Consider the following 17,816-nt stretch of genomic DNA (forward strand, 5'->3'; position numbering starts at 1 on the left):
GAGTTTTCAGAGTATAAGTCTTTCAGCTCATTGGTTAAATTTATTCCTAAATATTTCTTTTTTTTTTTTTTGGTGTAATTCCAGATAGGATTTTTTTTCTTTGTTTTTTCTTTCTGATAGTCTCTTTTATTTATCTCTGCTCTGGTAATTATTATTTCCTACCTTCTGTTGACTTTGGGCTTTGTTCTTTTTCCAACTCCTTTAGATGGTAGGTTACAGGGTTTTGGGTTTGTTTGTTTTTGTTTTTGTTTTTTTTTTTGAGACTTCTTCCCGTTTCTTTTTTCTATTTTTTATTTCCCACACCCACGGCATGTGGAAGTTCACGGGCCAGGGATCAAACCCCAGCCACTGCAGTGACAATGCCTGATCCTTAACCCACTGCACCACAAGGAAGCTCCCCCCTGTTTCTTGATGTAGGCCTTTATTGCTGAAAAATAGCTTCCCTCTTCAGACTGCTTTTGCTGAGTCCATGTAAAATTGTGTTTTTATTTTCACTGTCTTACAGTATTTTCTGATTTCCTCTCTTTCGTTCAATGCGTTTTGTTTGGGATTTTTTAGTAGCATCTTGTTTAGTCTCCATGTATTTGTATTTTTTTCCACTTTTCTTCCTATGATTGATTTCAAGTTTCATACCATTGTTGAAAAAGATGCTTGTTTTCAGTCTTCTTAAACTTATGAGATTTGTTTTATGGCTAATGTGACTTATCCTGGAGAATGTTCCATATGAACTTTATTTTTTAATTTTTTAATTTTTTATTAATGAATTTTATTACATTTATAGGTGTACAACAATCATCACAACCAAATTTTATAGCATTTCCATCCCAAACCCTCAGTGCATCCCCCGACCTCCCCACCCTGTCTCATCGGGAAATCATATGTTTTTGAAAATCTGTGAGTCAGTATCTGTTGTGCAAAGAACTTCATTGTGTCCTTTTTTTAGATTCCACATATAAGTGATAGCATTTGATGTTGGTGTCTCATTGTCTGCCTGACTTTACTTAGTATGATGATTTTTAGGTCCATCCATGTTGCTGCAAATGCCATTATTTCTTTCCTTTTAATGGCTGAGTAATATTCCATTATGTATAGGTACCATACTTCTTCATCCACTCCTCTGTCGGTGGACATTTAGGTTGTTTCCATGTCTTGGCTATTGCATAGTGCTGTAATGAACATTGGAATACATGTGTCTTTTCAAGTCATGGTTTTCTCTGTATGGATTACCAGGAGTGGGATTGCTGGATAAAATGGTAGTTCTATTTTTAGTTTTCTGAGGAATCTCTATACTGCTTTCCACAGTGGTTGCACCAATTTACATTCGCACCAACAGTGTAGTAGGGTTCCTTTTTCCTACACCCTCTCCAGCACTTACTGTTTGTAGACTTTTTGATGATGGCCATTCTGACTGGTGTAAGGTGGTACCTCATAGTGGTTTTGATTTGCATTTCTCTAATAGTTAGTGATGTTGAACATCTTTTCATGTGTTTTTTGGCCATCTGTATGTCTTCTTTGGAGAATTGTCTGTTTAGATTTTCTGCCCGTTTTTTGATGGAGTTGTTTGGTTTTTTTTGGTATGGAGCTGCAGAAGGCATTTATAAATTTTGGAGATTAATCCTTTGTCAGTTGATTCATTCCCAAAGAGTACAGGTCTTTTGTCTCTTTAGGTAGGTTTTTTCCTAAGAGTTTTATTCTTTTGGATGCAATGGTAAACAGAATTTTTCTTCCCTGATTTATCTTTCTGATCTTTCATTGTTATTATATAGAAATGCCATCTATTTCTGTGTATTAATTTTGTATCCTGCAACTTTGCCAAATTCATGGATGAACTCTAACAGTTTTCTGGTAGAGTCTCTAGGATTCTCTAGGTATAGTATCATGTCATCTGCAAACAGTGATAGTTTTACTTCTTCCTTTCCAATTTGGATTCCTTTTGTTCTTTTACTTCTCTGATTGCTGTGGCTAGGACTTCCAAAACTATGTTGAAGAGTAGTGGTGAGAGGGGACATCCTTGTCTTGTTCTTGATCTCAGTGGGAATTCTTTCAGCTTTTCACCATTGAGAATGATGTGACCTGTGGGTTTGTCATATATGGCCTTTATTATGTTGAGGTAGGTTCCCTCTATACCCACTTTCTGAAGGGGTTTTATCAGAAATGGGTGTTGGATTTTGTCAAAGGCTATTTCTGCATCTATTGACAGGATCACATGGTTTATTTATTCTTCAGTTTGTTAATGTGGTGTATCACACTGATTGATTTGCGGATATTGAAGAACGCTTGCATCTCTGGGATAAATCCCACTTGATCATGATGTACAATCCTTTTAATGTATTGTTGGATTTGGGTTTTCTAGTATTTTGTTGAGGATTTTTGCATCTATGTTCATCAGTGAAATTGGCCTGTAATTTTTACTTGTCATATCTTTGTCTGGTTTTGGTATCAGCATGGTGGTGGCCTCATAGAATGAGTTTGGGAGTGTTCCTTCCTCTGCAGTTTTTTGAAATAGTTTCAGAAGGATAGGTGTTAGCTCTTCTCTAAATGTTTGATGGAATTCTCCTGTGACACCATCTGGTCATGGACTTTGTTGGTAGTTTTTTAATCACAGTTTCAATGTCAGTGCTTGTGATTGGTTCATTCATCTTTTCTATTTCATCTTGGTTTAGTCTTGCAAGATTGCAATTTTCTAAGAATTTGCCCATTTCTTCTAGGTTTTCTGTTTTATTGGCATATAGTTGCATATCATAGTCTCTTATGATCCTTTGTATTTCTGTGATGTCTGTTGTTACTTTTCCTTGTTCATTTCTAATTTTGTTGATTTGAGTCCTCTTTTTTTCTTGATAAGTCTGGCTAAGGGTTTATCAGTTTTGTTGATCTTTTCAAAGAACCAGCTTTTCATGTCATTGATCTTTTCTATGGTTTTCTTCATTTCTCTTTCATTTATTTCTGCTCTGATCTTTATGATTTCTTTCCTTCTGCTAACTTTAGGTCTTGTCTGTTCTCTCTCTAGCTGCTTTAGATGTAAAGTAAGGTTATTTATGTGAGCTTTTCTTTTTGTTTGTTTCCTCAGGTAGGCTTGTATTGCTGTGAACTTTTCCCTTAGAACTGCTTTTGCTGCATCCCATAGGTTTTGGAGTGTTGTATCATTGTTGTCATTTGCTTCTAGGCATTTTTAAACTTCCTCTTTGATTTCTTCAGTGATCCATTGGTTGTTTAGTAGCATGTTGTTTAGTCTCTACCTGTTTGTGTTTTTTGCAGTTTGTTTCTTGCTGTTGATTTCCAGTCGTATAGTGTTGTGGTTGGAAAAGATGCTTGATATGATTTCAGTTTTCTTCAAGTTACTGAGGCTTGATTTGTAGCCCAGAATGTGATCAATCTTAGAGAATGTTCCATGTGGACTTGAGAAGAATGTGTATTCTGTTGCTTTTGGATGGAATGTCCTATAAATATCTGTTAAGTCCATCTGGTCTAATGCTTCATTCAGGGCCTGTATTTCCTTACTGATTTTCTGCCTGGATGATCTGTCCATTGCTGTAAGTGGAGTGTTAAAAGTCCCACACTATGATTGTGTTATTGTCGATTTGTCCTTTTAAGGTTGTTAGCAGTTGCCTTCTATATTGAGGTGATCCTATGTTGGGTGTATAGATATTTAAAATTGTTATACTTCTTTTTGGATTGATCCTTTGATCTTTATGTAGTGACCTTCCTTGTCTCTTAAAATATTCTTCATTTTAAAGTCTATTTTGTCTGATGTGAGTATTGCTACTCCAGCTTTCTTTTGATTCCCATTTGCATGGAATATTTTCTTCCATCCTCTCACTTTCAATTTGTATGTGTCCTTAGAATTGAAGTGGGTCTCTTGAAGACAGCATATATATGGGCCTTGTTTTTGTATCCATTCATCCAGTCTGTCTTTTGGTTGGGGCATTTAGTCCATTAACATTGAAGGTAATTATTGATATGTATGTTCTTATTGCCATTTTATTAGTTGCTTTGGATTTGTTTTTGTTGCTCTTTTTTCTTTCCTTCTCTTGTTCTCTCTTCTTGTGCTTTGATGACTATCTTTAGTGTTGTGTTTGAGTTGATTTTTCTTACTTGTTTGTGCATCAATTGCAGATTTTTGGTTTACAGTTGCTCTGAAGTTTTGATATAGGAGTCTGTGTATATATAAGATTGTTTTAAGTTGTTTTCTTAATTGCAAGAGCACCTCCGGTTTCCTACATCTGTACCCTCCTCACGATTTCTGATTTTGGTAGCATAATTGTGCATGGATGATTTCATATCTTTATTGTATGTATGCCTTAGCTGGTGAGCCTCGTCATTTGTGGTATTTTTGTTTCCTGTTGCGGCTTTTTCTTTTCTGCCTAGAGAAGTTCATTTAGTATTTGTCATAAAGCTTTTGATTTCTCCTTCAAATCTGAATGAGAGCCTTGCTGGGTAAAGTAATCTCAGCTTGAGGTTTTTTCCTTTCATCACGGTAAGTATATCATGCCTCTCTGGCCTGTAGAGTGTCTGCTGAAAAATCTGCCAATAACTTTTATCAGGGTTCCCTTGTACGTTATTTGTTTCCTTTGTCCAGCTGCTTTCAATATTTTCTCTGTCTTTACTTTTGGTCAGTTTTATTAATATGTGTCTCAGGGTGTTCCTCCTTGGGTTTATTTTATATGGTACTGTTGCACTTCCTGGCTTGAGTGAGTGGTTCCTTTCCCATGTTAGGGAAGTTTTTGGCTATTATCTCTTGGAATATTTTTTCTGTCCCTTTCTCTCCCTCTTCTCCTTCTGGCACCCCTATAATACGGATGTTGGAGCGTTTAACGTTGTCCCAGAGTTCTCTGAGACTCTCTACATTTCTTTTCAATCTTTTTTCTCTTTTCTGTTCTGTATCCGTGATTTTCACTAGTCTGTCCTCCACCTCACTTACGCATTTTTCTGCCTCCTATATTCTGTTGACTGCTTCTAATGAATTTTTTATTTCAGTTATTGTATTTTGCGTCTCTTCTTGCCTAAGTTTTATATCTTGTATTTCTTTGCTCAGTGTTTCCTGTAAGTTATCCATCTTTGCCTCCAATTTATTTCCAATGTCTTGCATCATCTTCAGCATCAACAGTCTAAAGTCTTTTTCCTGGAGGCTTATTATCTGCTGATCACTTAGCTGTTTTTCTGAGGTTTTTTTCTTTCTCCCTTATCTGAGTTATAGTTCTCTGTCTTTTCATTTTTATAGGTTTTTGGTGTGGTGACCTTTTTGCAGACAATAGAGTTGTAGCCTCTCTTATTTCTGGTGTCTGCCTGCCTATGGCTGAAGTTGGTACAGGGGCTTACTGTAGGCGTCCTGATTGGAGGGACTGGTGCCTGCCCAGTCATAGGTGGGTCTGATTCCTATCCCTCTGGTGAGTGGGGCTTTGTTTCTGGGTGAGATTAGAGGTGGCTGTGTGCCTGGGGGAATCTTTAGGCAGACTGTTTAGAATGGGTGGGGCTGTGATTCCGACTGGATAGTTGTTTGGCCTGGGGCTTCTCAGTGCTGATGGGTGGGGCCAGTTTTTCTCAAAATGGCCACCTCCAGAGAAAAGCATGCTGATTAATATTCCCAAGAGCTTTGCCTCCAATGCCCTTCCCCTACAACAAGCCATATTCACACCCTGTTTTCCCAGGAGATCCACCAAAAACTGCAGTCAGGTCCGATCCAGATTCCTATGGAGCCTTTGGTTTGCCCTGGGACCCAGTGCACATGAAAGTCTGTGTGTACCTTTCAAGAATGGGGTCTTCATTTACCCTAGTCCTGTGGAGCTCCTGCTCACAAGCCCCAACTAGCCCCCACTGCTAGATGCTCTGAGGGCTCTTTCTCTCAATGCCAGATCCCCAGGCTTGGGGATTTGACATGGGGCCCAGAACTCTCACTGCTGTAGGTGACTATCTGTTGATACAGTTACTTTCCAGTCTCTGGTGTTTCCCACCCGGTAGGTATGGGGTTGCTTATATCATGTAATCGCCCCTCCTGGCTCTTGATGTGGCCTCCTCTTTGTCTTTTGTAGTAGGATATCTTTTTTAAAGTTTCCAGTCCATTTGGTTGAAGGTTGCTCAGCATTTGGTTGCAATTTTATTGTTTTTATGAGAATTTGAGCTGCAGTCCTTCCATATGAACTTTAAAAGAATGTGTACTCTGCCATTTTTGGATGGAATGTCCTGCAAATATCTATTAAGTCCATCTGGTTTCCTGTGTCATTTTAGGTCACTGTTTCCTTATTGATTTTCTGCCTGAATGATCTGTCCACTGGTGTATGTGGGGTGTTAAAGTCCCCTACTATTATATTATTGTGTTGCTGTCAATTTCTCCCTATATTTCTGTTAATATTTGCTATATATACTGAGATGCTCTTACATTAAGTGCATATGTTTATGAATGTTATGTCATTTTCTTGTATTGACTCCTTTATAGTTATATGAAGCCCTCTTTGTCTTTTCTTATAGACTTTGTTTTATAGTCTATTATGTCTGATAGGAGTATTGCTACCCTAGCTGTCTTTTTGTTCCTGTTTGCATGGATAATAGCCTTTTGATTCTCTGGCACCGAAAGAAACTAAAGAATTAAAGAGTTTTTTAAAAAGTCATTCATATTGCTACCATCAAGAAATAACAACCACTGAATAGTGGTATATTTCCTTCTAGTCTGTTTTTTTTTTTTTTGTATAATAGAAACTATGCTAGAAAAACAACTCTGCATTCTTAGCATTTATCATATATCATTTCCCTTTGTCTTAAAAGATGACTGAATTATATAAGTTATATATTATTGTGTGACTGTACCATAATTAGTGATTGTCTAGTGGACAGACATTCAGATTTTTAAATTTTTTGAATATTATGAATAATGATACTATGAACAGTTTTTTTTGATTGACAATTCTGCTTGTTCCTGCTTTTAACCCCTCTTCCTCTCTTCAAAGCACAAAAAATCCACAGCTGTGCCTCTTAACCAACCAAGTAAATTTGGTGAGGACGAAACAGTGCTTCTGAAGCAATCCCCCCATCTGCATCTTCAGATTCATAAAGTGAAGTATGGAGCATCTTTGCCTATTAGCAGAGAGCTAAAAACCATTGTAAGATCTAGAAATCTTGATTTTAAGGGAGCCCTATTCTGTCAAGTCATAAATAAACCTTTAAGCAACTTCTGGCCTTGAAATGAAAACTTGGTTTCCAGATTTTAAATAAAAAATTTTGAAATATTTTATGTTTCCATTAAAATGTTTGAAACATGGAAATGCATAATTTTTTTTCTTTTATAAAGCATTTTAAAGAAACAACTGAAGCAGTGATTTTAACTGGTGTTAAAATAAATGCCCCTATAATGGGAAATTTATTAAAATTAGATTATGACTTTAAGTCAAAACAGTCTTTTTTGCCCCCATGCAAAATATGCTTGGGGAATATAAATGCCTGTCCAGAAAGTCAGCAGAACAAAGCATAAATGAAAGGAATAAAGACAATAAAAAGAGGAAAGAATGAATTAATTAACTATTTTGAGTTAATATTGCAGCTTCTTTTGGAGCCTCAGTATGCTAGAATATTGTTTTCCAAAATTAATTGAAGCAGAGTCATGGAGAGTCAAAAAAGGATGATTTAAGATTCAAGATAATATATATGAATATCCTTATAAAATAGAAAAATATGTTCCCCTGCCATATTAGTATATTATTATACCTATATTAAATAGTAATAGTTATCTGTTAATAAAGAAATCGTATTTTTAGATCCCTAATATAACTACAACCAAAGGCTTATGCATTTTTTATTTCCCTTTAACAAAAAAAGAAACAATAATTAAGATAAATTTCTGAATTACTGCTAACTTACTCTAACCCTGAGCTTGTTGAGATGGTTGGTGTATGAGTGCCATTTGGGTTAAGTTAAAAAGATTTCATAAAGTATGTGTTATGAGCAGAGTTTGGTTTTGAAAGTTGGCAAAAACATAGATTGGTAGAAATAAGGTTGTGGTAAAACTCAAACATGTTTTTGAACTTGAAACATTTCACTTAATAGGAATGGATTATCCCCAAAGTAAACAGTCTAAACAAGGTGTTAATTAATGGATAGATGTATTTTCCTTGCTGGACATAGCTGAGGTTTAAGGTTTGCACGTTAAGTCTTACGGTCTGGTGGTGTCTCTGTAGTGGTAGGGGAGTAGGATACTGGGCTGACAGAGGAGGGGTGTATGGTGCACAGCTTGGAAACGGGAGGAAGCCCAACAGCTGGATGTTGACCAAACCTGAGATGGTAAACGGGCGATGGAGATGTATGGAGGGAGGAGGATACTTCTCGTGACCCTGCCCAGGAACCCACAGTGTCTCCACCTTCCCTCTTGTCCCTTCTCTCATTTTCCATGTCATCTTCTAGATGTCTCTGAAGATGAGAAACCTCTGAAGAAGAGCCTTCTCTCAAAAGTTTCACGAGGAAAGAGGAAGAGCAGCTGTGGTGCTTCTGGGGGCCCAGCAGCAGGTCCAGCGAGAAAGAAGGTGGCCAGAGCGACTGTGAAATTGGAAACCCCCCAGGTTGTAAAGGATGAAGCCCTCAGTGATGAGGATGACTTCAGGTGAGATGGTAGAGAAGCTTCTGAGCAGGTGTTGGTTTTTCCCATCAGTGAGGCATGGCTCAGAACATCTGGTCCTTTTGCTGGTCACTGAGATCCATGGAAGAGATGGGGTATTTGAACTCATCTAGGTAGAGCCCAGACTGCTGGTAAGAGCTGGGAAGCATCTTGGCGATTATATAGTTTACTGCCAGAACTTTTCAGAGGGCAACTTATAGAATGTGGTTTATCCGTGGCTGCACAGCTAGATGGTGGCAGAGACCAGGGTGAGACCTAGGTCTTCTGGCTTTTGGTCCAGTGCTCTTTCTCCTGCTTGACGACATCATATGCACACCTCCCCGTCTGTCTAGTGTTTCCTGCCCAGACTTCCCGGCCTTGGCCCATGCCCACGCTTGCTGCCTCTGCTTGTGCTCATCTACTTTCTTCCAGCTGGAGTGCTTTCCTCCACCTTCAAGATTCAGAGCAGAAACCATCTGTTCTCAGTCTTCACTGATTAGGATTAATGGATAAAAATCTCCCCCTTTTGCTCCTCTGATTTCTTGCTGCATCTCTTAGGAGTGTAACCTATTTGCCTTCTGCTACACTTGCTTGTGTCCATGCCATGTACCCTGAAAGGTCTCAGATGGTTGGGACCATGTGCTGTTTATTTTTGTATGTGCTTTGTGGCATCTAGGGCAGGGCCTTTTACCGAGAATGGACTTATTAATACAGGGTGAGCAGTGGCTCTGAGTCTGGTGAACACTTGATCATCTGCTTCCTGGGGAAGTTGGAAGGGTGAGGGCAGAAGGAGGACTAACAGAGAGGTAGTAGTTTTTTCTTTGGTTCAAAAATAAACCCTCACTCTTTGGTTCAGCTTCTCCCGCAAACTCTAGTCCTGGCTTGGAAAGTAGTCCAGGACAGGGCAGCAGTAGGAAGGAGCATGAACAAGCATGTTCATTTCCCACCGTCTTTCATCTCTTGTTTTCCCTGAGACTTTCCCTGTGAATGCCTCTGAGCTCTGCTTCCTGGTGGCCTCTTCCCACTAGCTGAATTATTTCTGCAGAGAAATCCACATACAGGTAGATCAGGGTGCTGCCAAGGCAAGCTCTGGTCCCCTTTCCCTTTAGACATTTCTGCCACATTTATTCTAAAGGGAAATTTCTGGTTCTCTGGTGTTGAAAGTGGCAGGCTAAAGTGGGAGTGTGTGTTTTTATTTATTTACTTTTGTCTTAGGACCACAGTCTCGGCGTATGGAAGTTCCCAGGCTAGGGGTCATGTTGGAGCTGCAGCTGTCAGCCTAGCCACAGCAACGCCAGATCTGAGCCACATCTGTCACCTACACCACAGCTCACAGAAATGCCAGATCCTTAACCCACTGCATGGGGCCAGGGATCAAACCCACCTCCTCATGGATCCTAGTCAGATTCATTATCGCTCAGGCACAGTGGGAACTCACCTGAGGCTTATTATTTTAAATGTCTGTGCTAAAATCTTGGTAATGTTTTCACTTGATACCATGTGTCAAGTCTTACAAAAGCTAAAAGAAACTCAATGCTTTAAACACATAGTGTGTTTAGAATTTGCATTAATATATTACATATTAGCAACCATTTAGTCTTGAGCCAGCATTTAGCCAGCTACTTATCTACATAGTTATCTACTTAACTACCTAGCTGTCCATGGGCCTGTTTTTATATATGACATTCCTGCATATAGTCATGTCCCTACTTACCTAGAAGTTAGAATTCTGGCAACTTCAGTGTCCTTTTGTCCTGTTTCTCAAAGGTAGGGAAAGAATCTTCTGAGTTGGCTCATGGTGGGGTCAGCAAATGTGAATTCCCTCTTCTTTCTGACATCTGGCTCACATGTGTTCATACAGACAGTAAGCTTTTACTCCTAGAACTCACGCTATCTGATTTCTTCCCACAGTTCCCCTCCGCTCAGCTCTAGGTTGTAGGTTCCTCCTATTTTGAGGGTCCATCTGGTGCTGGGGCCATAATTAGGACTCATCTTGTTGGGAACTCGAGGTCCGTGCTGATAAAGGATGAAGGAGAGGGCTCAGAGCTCACAGGTCATGGGCAACTAATCGCAACAGAATCTCAATAGAAGGGGCCCTCAAAGCTCTGCTTAGCGTAAATGTGGTGCCAGGATGTCTGAGGTGCCTTTATCATCCTTTCTGTTATCTCTACACAGGGACTTTACAAGCGCCCGGAAGAAGGCGCACCTTCCAAAGAAAGAGGCTGCTGTGGACACAGGGGCCTGTGAAGGGGATGCCGAGGAGGAGAGTGAGGATGACTGGGAAGAGGTGGAAGGTAAGGCTCTTCCCCTCTCTCTGGGCTCTTTGATCTTGTTTTTCTGTTTGATTCTGTTTGGAGTTGTGTCACGTACTGCAATCCTGTTCTTTTCTTTTGAAACTAATAAGACAAAAGTAAGGTTGCACTAGGAACTTGATTTTTTTTTTTTTTTAATATGTTCACACCCAGGATATATGGAAGTTCCCAGGCCAGGGATTAAATACGAGCCACAGCTGGGAAGTATGCTTCAGCCATGCCGGATCCTTTAACCCACTGCAGCGGGCCAGGGCTCAAAGCTGAGCCTCAGCAGTCGGATTCTTAACCCATTGTGCCACAGCAGAAACTCCATCCAGGGCCTTGCTTTTGATGTATGGAAAAATTCATGACCAGGTTACCAAAGCATATTGTGTATTCCTTTCCTCTGGTTGTGGTCAGTGGAGGAGGTTATGAAAGAGAGAGCCTAGGCTTTGGGAGGACTTAGACCTGGTTCAGAGTCCAGTTCTGCCTCCTGTCCAGCTGTGTGAATGAGTAACTCCACCTGTTCAAGCTGAGTTTTTCACTGGTAACATTCAGTAAATATCGAATGCTCACTCGGAGCCGGATGGTCTAGGCTCCAGGATTGTTGTGAGCAAAAAGGTGGACCTAGTGCCCCATATACTTAAATGGCAGCTAATGTCACCATCTCATGACTTTTCTCCAGCTTCTTATTTTTAAAATGTTCAAACCTACAAAGAAATCGAAAATGTCGTCCTTGCGCTCTTCACCTAGACTCACTAAGCTTTTGGTTGTGCCATATTAAATGTATCTTTCTCTCTATAAATATTCATTGTGGAGTCACGTGAAAGTAAATCTCAATTATCCTGATTTTTCACTTGTAGAGACTTCAGCAGGGATCTCATAAGAATTAGACATTCTCCTACATAATGAAATATCCTTACCACACCTAGATTAACTCCCTCTTGTTATAAAACTATTCTTTAAAGCTGTTCCCCTGTCCCCCATGCAGGATCAAATAAGAGTTTTTGGTTCTTTTCGTTTGGTCTCAATCTAGAGCGGGGACCCCGCCCACTACCTTTTAAGCTTGTTATAGCCATGCTTTTTTGCGGAGTCCTGGCCTCTTGTGTTGTGGAATGTCTCATATTCTGGTTTTGCCTGGTAAACACTCAGACATCTCAGGGTGGTGGTAAGTTTGTTTCAGCGCCCCCTGAATTTCTTATAAACTGTAAGGTAAGTCCAGAGACTTGGTTGCATTTAGATTGAAAGTTTTTTTGGCAAGAATACCTCAGAGCTTTGTGCTTCATAGTGTGTGCATCAAGAGGCAGAGGCACTTGACTTCAGGCGGTCTGCTAGGGATGCTGAGATTGACCTTGTCTGTGTTACTGATGGTGCCATTGTTGAGGTACCTTTTCCTTTTGTAGTTGATCATCTCTAGTGGAACTCTGAGTCCATGAGAATGTCGTGTTCCACAATCACTTTTTACTTAACGGTCTTAGAATGTGCATCGATGACCTCAACTGAATCAAAGATTATTACATTGAGTGTTGCAAAGTGGCAATATTCTGATTCTGTCATTTCATGTGTATTTACTAGCCAGCTTTGATCTATAATGAAAAGCTCTCCCTTTTAAGAATTGTATTTATTTTGGGGAGTTCCCGACGTGGCACAGTGGTTAACGAACCCGACTAGGAACCATGAGGTTGCGGGTTTGATCCCCGCCCTTGCTTAGTGGGTAATGATCCGGCGTTGCTGTGAGCTGTGGTGTAGGTTGCAGACGCGGCTCGGATCCAGCGTTGCTGTGGCCCTGGTGTAGGCCAGCGGCTTCAGCTCCAATTCAACCCCTAGCCTGGGAACCTCCATATGCCGCGGGAGCGGCCCGAGAAATGGCAAAAAGACAAAAAAAAAATTGTATTTATTTTAAATATCACTATGGATAATATTGTTGTCAGTTATCCTCATTATACTTTCTGATCTTCAGACTGTGCCACAGGAGCCCCTGGAAGCTAGCGACACTGTGTCCTTTTGACATGGCCTTGTGAGTTTTTGAGAATGTTTTGGTTTTTTTGGCCAATAAGATATTCCAGGATCTCCCTTTACTTTGCTTGCTGCAGACCTGGAATTAGCCTTTTTTCTCCAAGAAGCCCTCGTTCATTTTTGTAGGAACTGGTACATAGGGATCAAGATCTTGGCACTAGATGTTTTCATGCCAACGGGGTGTCATTACTTCTAGGCCCAGAGCTTCTTTTAAAGAACCATTGCTAATGAAAGTCACAGTTAAATCCAGTTCAGCAAATTTAATTTATTCCACGTGGTGTTTACCCGCATTGTAGAGGATAAAGAGATGGAAAGGATACCTTCCTTGTCATGTACAAGTTTACAGTTGAGACCAGAAGTCATGCTTCTCTACAGAGCAAATTATCGTGAGCATTACTGTCATAAAGCAGAATAGGAAATTGTTCTCGTTTGGCCTTCTTTTTCCCCTTTGGGTAAAGAATACGTCTCTACTAAAACACAAACATGAGCATCCACTTGCTGATACTGGGGTTCTGTATCTGATTCAGCTCACTGTAAGCCTTAGGTTCTTCCTCTGAGGGCTATTTGCGTTCTTGCGCAGGTATTGAGACAGTTAAATGTGAAAGCAGAGTGCCTGCTGTTTTCCAGGAACTCAGAGCATGGTAGGAACAGTGGTCTCCACAGTTTCCTACCTCACACCCATTCCTCATTTCTCCCATCCCAGCAGAAGCTTGGTTTTGTTCAGTGCAGTACCTATTACTATACTAATTATTACTACTGATTTACAAAATTCTCATTGGTAGAACTCACTGAGCCTGTGCCTGGTGGCTTGGGAGAGAACACAGACTTCTCTAAATCTGCTGTGCCTGTGAAGCCAGTGGAGATAGAAATTGAAACCCCAGAGCAGGTGAAAGCACGAGAAAGAAGGTAAGATTCATTAAGCACTTGCTTCTAGATGGCAGCTGCAGCTGCTCTTTTAGGAAAACTATTGAAAGTCACATAGGCAACCTGGGCTGAGGGTCCAGTTTCAGGAGCCATAGGTGAGAGCCCTGGACTCACCTTTAGGACTTGAGGGAAAAACCTTTGTGTTCTGGCAGGGCAGGAGATGGGGAAGGAGACTCCCGTGCTGAACACCTGTGTGTGCCAAGGGCGCTGCAGGTCGCCTGTTCTGTCATTTAATCTTTGGGGTGGTGCAGGAACCGGGAGCCAGAGCCTCAGAGGTTAAGTGACATTTCAGAAGTCACTCAGCTGTAAGTGGAGGAGCTGAGATCTGTGTCTCTGTCAGGCTGACCTTCCTGCTCCATGTCACCCTGCAGGACTGCAGCAGTGCCCACCGTGGTCGGGTGCCCCCACCCTCCCCGGGATCCCCAGTACCTCTGCAGCCCCCGGGGGCTTGGCCCTATGGAGCGCATCTCCTTATAGTTAATCGTTTCCTGAGATCCCTTGTGTGAGAGGCATGTTACTAGGCCCGAAGGAGGGAGAGAAGAGCTGTCATTCGGGAAGCACCACATTTTCTTCAGGATGCTTGGGACACATGAGAAATTTTAGACCAGAGCCCTGTTGCACAGGGTGAACGTGCACTAACTTGGGTGGTGGGTGCTGAGGCGTGAGTCAGTTCTGGGAGGCCGTACAGCTGTAGGTCAAGGGGAAGGCGGTCAGGGTGGGAGTGTCCCCAGCCAGGTCCACAGGTGAGAAGCTGCAGGGAATCGCCAGCCTGTGGCCCACTGAGTAGCGCAGCATCTAATCATTGCAGCTGAAAGGCATTGCCAGGGATGAACGGTCAGGCTTCAGGTTCCCATTTCATTCTCGGATTTTTCAATGTGCATTGCAGTGAAAAGATAAAAATGGAGTTTGAGACACAGCTGCGGAGGATGATGAAGCGTTTCAATAAGGAAGTCCATGAGGACACACACAAGGTAGGTTGCGGGGGGAGACCCGTGACCTCAGTGTATTTCTTGCTCTGTCCTCAGGTGGGGGTGAGTACAGGGTCTGCCCAGGAGGGTGGTCATGAGGCTTAAGTGGATACTACATGCAAAGTAGGCAGCCCAGCGCTGGGTGTATAGCAGGGCTTGGTCCCAGCCGCTTCTATCCCTTCTCTCAGCTGTTTGTTAACATGGGATCTGCTCTTAGCCGTAGCCACAGTGGCTCCTGACTTGAGCTGGTACTGGCTGAACAGGCCCTGCGTACCTGGCAGCGCTTGGTGCTATGGGGATAGACGTGCATGAAGCGTCTTCCCACCATTCAGGAGTTGTTCCTCTCCCAGATGGGACAATACCTCAGAACAGGGAAACTTGAGATGAGATGTAGGACAAGGAGAGAGATGAGTGTCCTCGATAGGCCAGGAAGGCCTTGTTTAGGAGAGAGGACTGGGGCCTGATTGGAAGGAAGGGCGGCATGTGGAGAGGTCGCGGCCTAGAAGGCTGCTGGTGGTGGCATTGGCGGGACAGTCAGCGGGCCTGTGACCAGAGGCAGGTGTGCCGTGGGGACAGTGGAGAGCAAGGGAGGGGAGCACTTTGACTTTCCTCTGATGGGCAGCGGGCAGCCAGAGGAGTGCGGTGATGGGGTGAGGGAGGGGCACACCTGTGAAGGTGGCAGGGCCAGCGTGAGGGGAAGGGAAGGATGACTGTGACTCAGGGTGTGAAGTTTAAGTGAAGGGAGAAGGGCCAATGGGACAGAGCGAGCCACTGTAGTTGGGAAGGAGGGGGAACAGTGCCAGGCCGTGTGCCAGGAAGGGCATAGCTGTGTGGTTGTAGGAGGCCGGGTCGCACGTGGGGAGAGGTGTGTCTCTGCAGCGGAGGAGGCTGGGTTCATGCACATGGGGGCACATAGCCGTGGCCTGGCCTGCCCCAACTCTGTTCCTCCTGATCCTTTTGGAGCAAAACCCAGACTTTGTGACAGTTCATCCATAAATCCTTGAGTATGTGTCTCTAAGGGCAAGGCCTCTAAGAAGAGGGAAGTTTGTGTTGTATGGCATTGAGACTGGAGGCAAGGAGCATCTGGAGAGGAGGAGTTGAAGGCCAAGCCAGGGGCTGCTGGGAAAAGGAAGCATTAGTGTTGATGTGGAAGTGATGGCACATATTTCCTGTCCACAAAATGGCTTTGAATTTGGCAGGAAAAAACCCTCTGGTTTTCAGCCTTCCGTTCTTCCTCTTGCCAGGTCCACCTTCTGTGTCTGCTGGCAAATGGCTTCTATCGAAATAGCATCTGCAGCCAGCCAGACCTGCGTGCCATTGGCCTCTCCATCATCCCAACTCGCTTTACCAAAGTGCCACCCCGAGACGTGGATGTCTACTACCTGTCGAACCTGGTGAAATGGTAGGGCCCTCTGGCCTGTCCTGCAGAAAATAGTGTAGGATTTGTGTCTCAGAGGCTGGGTGCAGGTCAGTGCCACAGACCCTCCCTGGGGGACTGGGAATGCCCCCAGGGGTTGTGGTCTGAGTAGGGTCTTCGGTGATAAGTAGGAGTTAGCCAGATAGGCTGGGAGGAGGAGCCCAGGCCCTTCCCGAGACTCCCCCCTCTGAATTTTGGCTGCAAGAGAACAGTTCCTCTGTGCCCTGATCTCTGACATAGTGGTGCCTGGTTTCTCTCCAGGTTCATTGGAACATTTACAGTTAATGCAGACCTTTCAACCAATGAGCAGGATGGCCTGCAGACGACGTTGGAGAGGAGGTTTGCTATTTACTCTGCAAGAGATGATGAAGAGTTGGTCCATGTGAGTGACACCCCAGGGGCACTATTTTCATTAGGTCTGTTAAGCCAATGATCATGGCAGTCATGTGCCAGATACTGGTCCAGCTCTTTTTGTATTTCCTTGCTCACTTCTCTCATAGAAAAATAAAAATAGGTACTGAAGCTCAGAGCTGCTAGGTCACTTTCTTCAGGTCATTCAGTTGGTAGCAAAGGAGTCAGATTGGGACCAGCATGAGCATCGAAGTCCTGCTCTGTCTCCTATTTGTTACTTGGTGTCCCGGTGTATTAAAGAAGCTAATTTTTGGTCAGGTGCCCTAGATTGTTTATGGTAGTCAAAAAATACTGTTTAAAAGTCCCCAAGAGGAGTTGTTGGCATGGTGCAGTGGGTTAAGAGTTTGACTGCAGCTGCTCAGCTCTCTGCGGAGGTGTGGGTTTGATCCACAGCCCAGCACAGTGGGTTAAAGGATTTGGTGCTGCCACAGCTGCAGTATAGGTTGCAGGTATGGCTCGGAAGTTCCTGGCCTGGGAACCTCCATATGCCCTTGGTGTGGCCATTAAAAAAAAAGTTCCAAGGAAATATTTTCCAGATTAGCTGCTGAAATCCTTGAGCAAGCGTTCCTACCCTCCGAGCTGGGTGATGGCTGTGCAGTGAGGAGGGTTCTGTGCAGGAGTCATGGTTAGGAATTTGTGTGCAGACTGGGTTCGTAAAATGCTTGAAAAGCCCTCAGGTTCCTCTCTCAGTAAAACAGAAATAGGTGGAAATACAGTTTGGTCCCTGGAAGATTCCTGTTGGTACATATAATTGTGTCTAAACCTCAGATTCTATTTAGGGGAAGAGACAGGCTTTTTGTGTCTTTAAAGGCCAGATGACTGGCATCTTTTCTTCCTTCCACTTGGGCTTGAAAAAGTCTGAGATAGCCGGCCAGTAATTCTGCTGTAATGCCACCACCCAGAGAAAAAAAAGTATTTCAGCATTGTCCTCCCAGACTTTGTTCCTGCGTTCCTGTGTTCATATATGTTTGTTTTGCTTGTGCAGTTTTGGTAAGCAAGAAATACTTTTTTAAAGATGTAAACAGTTGAGTGACACTTGGTGCATTTGCCAGGTTGTGCAGCCACCACCTCCATCTATTTGCAAAACATCCTCACTGCCTTAGAAGGAGACCCATATGCATCACACAGTTACTCCCCATTCTTCCTCCTCCTCCCATCTCCTCAAGTATCTGACACCCAACAGTCTTTGTTCCCTCACTATGGATTGACATATT

At 42.7% G+C, this 17,816-nt stretch overlaps 1 protein-coding gene across 2 annotated transcripts in view; it reads left to right on the forward strand.

Moving 5' to 3' along the window:
* Nucleotides 1-17,816, forward strand: part of XPC (XPC complex subunit, DNA damage recognition and repair factor) — a 46,155-nt gene that overhangs the window by 5,683 nt on the left and 22,656 nt on the right. For both annotated transcript variants that reach the window (XM_047781798.1, XM_047781809.1), the window contains exons 2-7: nt 8,386-8,581; nt 10,751-10,869; nt 13,665-13,788; nt 14,693-14,777; nt 16,019-16,176; nt 16,453-16,573. In XM_047781798.1, the coding sequence (XP_047637754.1) occupies nt 8,386-8,581; nt 10,751-10,869; nt 13,665-13,788; nt 14,693-14,777; nt 16,019-16,176; nt 16,453-16,573 (803 nt within the window). The remainder of the gene's footprint in view (nt 1-8,385; nt 8,582-10,750; nt 10,870-13,664; nt 13,789-14,692; nt 14,778-16,018; nt 16,177-16,452; nt 16,574-17,816) is intronic.

The sequence above is a fragment of the Phacochoerus africanus genome, chromosome 1 (assembly GCF_016906955.1).
Source record: "Phacochoerus africanus isolate WHEZ1 chromosome 1, ROS_Pafr_v1, whole genome shotgun sequence".
Classification (NCBI taxonomy): Eukaryota; Metazoa; Chordata; class Mammalia; order Artiodactyla; family Suidae; genus Phacochoerus; species Phacochoerus africanus.